At 45.7% G+C, this 5537-nt stretch overlaps 1 protein-coding gene across 1 annotated transcript in view; it reads left to right on the top strand.

The window, feature by feature from the left end:
• Positions 1–5537, top strand: part of WNT3A (wingless-type MMTV integration site family, member 3A) — a 74698-nt gene that overhangs the window by 67462 nt on the left and 1699 nt on the right. The window contains exon 5 of the mRNA XM_010847237.1: positions 5026–5530. Within this exon, the coding sequence (XP_010845539.1) occupies positions 5026–5505 (480 nt within the window). The 3' untranslated portion in view covers positions 5506–5530. The remainder of the gene's footprint in view (positions 1–5025; positions 5531–5537) is intronic.

Genomic DNA, 5537 nt, shown 5'->3' with positions numbered 1-5537 from the left:
AGTCATGTTCAACTCTATGCAACCCCACAGACGGCAGCCCACCAGGCTCCCCCGTCCCTGGGATTCTCCAGGCAAGAATATTGTATACTACACTTCCAAAAAAATAATTGTTAAGTGTCAAGTAGCTAACCATATAGTGAGGAATTAGCAGTGCAAAGTTCAGAGGGTGACTATAGCCTCCAAGCCTGGTGCCTGGGGCTGCATTTATCCAGGGGTCATTTGCTGGTCTGAGAAAAAAGTATATATGCTGAGCTGCACTTTCAGCAGCCTCACCGAGCTAAAAGGGACCATCAGAGGTTCTATGTCTGGGAAATAATTCCTCCGTTTAGGCGGGATCCTGAGGAGTAAAAGAAAACCTGAAGTAGACAAGCCCTTGTGCACATGTGCAGGCTAGCAAAATCTCAAAACTGGATTAAGGTGATCCCAAATTGCTGGTATCCCCAGGCACCTGGAAAAAGAAGATAAATCTTTTCCAGAGAATGATAACCTTATGATAGCTGATAGTTTTTTCTACAAACAATTTTTCAAACACAATGTTCAACACATGATCAAATATAACCTATTAAACGAGCTGGCGACAGAATGAGTGATAACCAGCCAAACAAAACAAAGCAGAACAAGAACAGCAACAGCAACAGAAACAAGAGTCCAATACTGAAATTATTAGACACAGATTATGAGAAAAAAATATGCTTACTTCTGTTCACAAAGCTAAAATGTAATATAATAGATTTGGGAAAGAATCACAAAGAAACTGTAGACCTGAAAACTGAATGGGAGCTTCCAGTTAAAAAAAATGACAAACTAAATACGAAGGATTTTTGTCTGCAGTCTCCTAGAACATCACTAAAATGACAATGAATTAATTTTAAGATATATAACTAAACTATAGAGAACATGCAAAACAGAAAAGGGGACAAAGGCAATAAAACTTTGAAAGCACAAAGCAATCTCTCAGTACAGACAAGAAAGCTGAATCTTAAGCCAATAGAAACTCTTAAACTAGATTGGCTTTAATCTTAAAGCAATCACCCCAGGAATTTCTAGTATCCGATATCTTGAGAAGTAGAGATAGATGTAGGGCTTGGAAACAGAAAGATTGGTTGAAATCTATTTTAAAAGCACTTTAAACCTACAAGCTCTTCTGTCCAACCTCTTGCATCTAGACAACACCCCTCCATCATCATGGCAGAAGCCTGGAGGCTTATTCCCTAATGAGGGTAAAGCAGATGACGTCTGGACTGCTGAGGGGGAGGCTGCCCAAGTGAAAGGAGTCTGTCTATATACACATTTCTCTTCTTAATCTCCTAGTACCACAGCGAATCTTGTATGCTCTAGGCGAGAGAATGGAAGATTCTCCCCTGAAAATCAGACCAATCCAAGAGGAGAGACTTGAAGATATTGATGTGGGGTTTCTCCTAAAAGCAACGTGGCCAGATCACTCTACAGTGAGGGTCTGAGTACATGAATCTCTCCTGTGTACAGGAGGTTCCAATAAGTTTTTGGTGCCCCACTTTTAAATACAGCAGGTAGTTAGGGATCACTGAACATGATGGCTTCCTGCAACCACAAAGATAAAGACCAAAATAAATAAACAAAAACCAAACTTATGGGAAAGAGACATTATAAAGAGAGATGAAAACTTCAAAAACCCATCACTATGCCCTGAGAGTTAATATACCGAATCCATAAAACTAGAATAAACTGTTAACTTAAAAGAATATCCAGGGGGGAAAGGAGGCTCTTAGAAATTAAAATAGAACAGCAAAAAATCTCAGCAGAAAGGTTGGAAGACAGTTGAGACAGCCTTCCCACAAAGTAGAGGAAGAAGAAGAAAGACAAAGACCTGGAAAATAGGAAAGACTAGAAAATATAGAAGATCTGTCCAAGAAAGACAATGATGAACATGAAGATGAGGAAATTTAGTAAAGAATTAATACAAGAAGTTTCCCAGAGCTGATGACCAGAAGTTCAGACCAAACAGGCCACGTAAGTGATTAGCGTAAGAAAGGGGAAGACCCATGTCCAAACTCATTGTGAGGGCTTTCTTGGTGGTGCAGTGGTTGAGTCCGCCTGCCAGTGCAAGGGACATGGGTTCAACCCCTGGTCTGGGAGGATTCCATGTGCAGCACAACTAGGCCCATGCGCCACGACTACTGAGCCTGTGCTTTAGAGCCCCTGAGCCGCAACAAGAGAAGCCACCACAATGAAAAAGTCCACACACATCAATGAAGAGTAGTCCCCATTCACAGCAACGAAGACCCAGCACAGCCAAAAATAAAAATTTAAAAAGAAAACTTATTGTGAAATTCACAGCCTATGACACAGAGAAGCCTTCCAAACTTCCCAGAAGATTTGATTTCACGCAAAGGATCAGGAATCAAAATATCATCAGTGTTTCTAAGAACGACAGTGAAAGCTAGAATAAAATAGAGCAATACTTTCAGAATCCTGAAAGGGGGAAATATTTTAAGCCAAGACTTTTATACCAAGCTAAATCGTCTTTTCAACTTTTCAAGTAGAAAAGATTTGTTTGCAGACATGCACATTTCACAAAATTTACCAGAAGGGTGTTGAAAAAGATGTCTCCAAGAAAATGAAATCCATGGAACATCTGGTGTGTTTGAAAGTCTTGAAGAGAATATTTACATGACTAGAGAGTGTATGGAGAAGGCAATGACAACCCACTCCAATACTCTTGCCTGGAAAATCCCATGGGTGGAGAAGCCTGGTAGGCTGCAGTCCATGGGGTTGCTAAGAGTCGGACACGACTGAGTGACTTCACTTTCACTTTTCACTTTCCTGCATTGGAGAAGGAAATGGCAACCCACTCCAGTGTTCTTGCTTGGAGAATCCCAGGGATGGGGGAGCCTGGTGGGCTGCCGTCTATGGAGTCGCACAGAGTCGGACACGACTGAAGTGACTTAGCAGCAGCAGCAGAGTGTGTATGAGACTGAATCTGTAAGTACATTAAAAACAGCAACAACAAAACATTTTGTAGAAAAAGAAAAGCAATCACATCATGTGGCTCAACCAAGTATGACATTTAACAAAGCCCCAACACTGTCAGCTTCCCTGGTAGCTCAGCTGGTAAAGAATCTGCCTGCAATGCAGGCAACCCCAGTTTGATTCCTGGGTGGGGAAGATACGCTGGAGAAGGGATAGGCTACCCACTCCAGTATTCATGAGGTTCCCTGGTGGCCCAGTTGGTGAAGAATCCACTTGCAATGCTGGAGACCTGTGTTTGATCCCTGGGTTGGGAAGATCCCCTAGAGAAGGGAAAGGCTACCCACTCCAGTATTCTGGCCTGGAGAGTTCCATGGACTATATAGTCCATGGGGTCACAAAGAATCAGACACGACTGAGCATCTTTCATTTTCAACACTGTCAGCACCAAGTTTTGATCTAACTGGAACTATGCCATAGTTTTTGGAGTAGGGAGGGAGTTTGGAAAAACTGTGCATCAGAGTTGGGGTATAAGGTCCCCCCATGGGACCTCCATGGTGAGTCCATAAGACATAGGTCCATAGGTCCATAAGACAAGGCCAAACACTGAAAAATCAAGAAGTAACAAGTGAAAGTGTTAGTTGCTCAGTTGTATCCAACTGTTTGCAATCCCATGGACTGTAGCCCACCAGGTTCCTCTGTCCCTGGGATTCTCCAGGCAAGAATACCAGAGTGGGTAGCCATTCCCTTCTCCAGGGAATCTTCCCGACCTAGGGATCAAACCTGGGTCAAGACAAGCATCTTCTTACAGGTGCAGAGGTGCAAGGTGCTGCCCCTAGCAGGTCAGGAAAGTTCTGTTAATGAGAGTGTGGAAGCAGAACTCCTGTTTTTCTTAACAGGTCTTAGGAACTCTTGGACTCTTTAAAGTATATGCATATATAACTTTGATCAAAAGTAAAACTAAAACAAAAGACTTAGGAGGCAGAGATGGGAAGTGGCAGCTCCTCTTTGGAAAAGCTTGGTCACGAAAGAGAAGAAAATGGTGATTAGACAGAACTGGACTTTGGTGAGGGAGTGTAATTTACAGATGCCCCTAAAAAGTGCCAGGATCAGAAGGAAGGGTTGAAGAAACAGCAAGGAGAGGGGAACAGGGTGGAGGAAGCATCTGGACACGGAGCCCACCTGAAGTCTTAGACCAGCACTGTTTAATATAGAAGTGTAATGAAAACCACACGGTACGTATCAATTTCTAGTTGCCACATTTTAAAAGGAAACAGGTGAAATTTGTTTTAAATAATAAATTTTATTGAGCCCAATATAACCAACATGTTACCATGACAGTAATGCAATCAATATTAAAATTTTGAACGAGATATTTTACATCCTCTTATGAAATCTGGGGATTTAGTGTGACCCAGCCTGTAGTGTGCCCTTAACAGCACTTCTCAGCCTGGGCCACCAGCCGCATCTCACGACCTCACAGGTGGCTATTTCTGATTACATCACAGGACCTTTCACCCCCAGCCCCACTCCTTCCCCCAAAGAAAGAAGGGAAGAGAACCTCCTGCTGGGGTGCCCACAGGAGAAACATAATGTAATTCTCAGCACTCCCCTAAGATGCAATAAACCCAGTTTCCTGGGCCCTGAAGGTATTGTGCTCCCATTATTCAGATCAGGCCAGCCCTCAGACTTGCAACCCAGCCCATGCGCATCTCCTCTAGACCAAAGTCTTGGATTTCCCCAGTTAGAAGGAACCATTTCCCTTTCCCACCCCTGCACTTACATGTCACGTTACAGCCCCTTCACTGAACATAGATGGCCTAGAAGTAGACTCAGCCCAGGAGGGGGCTTCCCAGACCCTTCCGTCCAGGATCTTGGGTCTGCCAGGGGAACCACATCAAGGATAGCATTGGGAGAGGGTGCTCCGCCTGGGAGTCCCAGAGCTTTATGGAGCAGGTTGAGGGATTGTTTGACAGATGAGTGGAAGGAAGTCTAAGGCAAGGAGCACAGCCATCATGCTCCGGGGAGGTGGGGAGGTTGAGGGCCTGCCCTGACTCCACCGCTTGCCTGCTTCTGTAGGCCATCGCCAGTCACATGCACCTCAAGTGCAAGTGCCATGGGCTCTCGGGCAGCTGTGAAGTGAAGACCTGCTGGTGGTCGCAGCCTGACTTCCGCGCCATTGGTGACTTCCTCAAGGATAAGTATGACAGCGCCTCAGAGATGGTGGTGGAGAAGCACCGCGAGTCGCGCGGCTGGGTGGAGACCCTGCGGCCACGCTACACTTACTTTAAGGTGCCCACAGAGCGCGACCTGGTCTACTACGAGGCCTCGCCCAACTTCTGTGAGCCCAACCCCGAAACAGGATCATTCGGCACGCGAGACCGCACCTGCAACGTGAGCTCGCACGGCATAGACGGCTGCGACCTGCTGTGCTGCGGCCGCGGCCACAACGCGCGCACCGAGCAGCGGAGGGAGAAGTGCCACTGCGTCTTCCACTGGTGCTGCTATGTGAGCTGCCAGGAGTGCGCGCGCGTCTACGACGTGCACACCTGCAAGTAGAGGGCGTCGCCATCGGCGCCCGCGGGTTAGAG

Source organism: Bison bison, unplaced genomic scaffold, assembly GCF_000754665.1.
Source record: "Bison bison bison isolate TAMUID 2011002044 unplaced genomic scaffold, Bison_UMD1.0 scf7180017864248, whole genome shotgun sequence".
Taxonomy (NCBI): Eukaryota; Metazoa; Chordata; class Mammalia; order Artiodactyla; family Bovidae; genus Bison; species Bison bison.
This window is presented reverse-complemented; position numbering and strand designations above follow the sequence as displayed.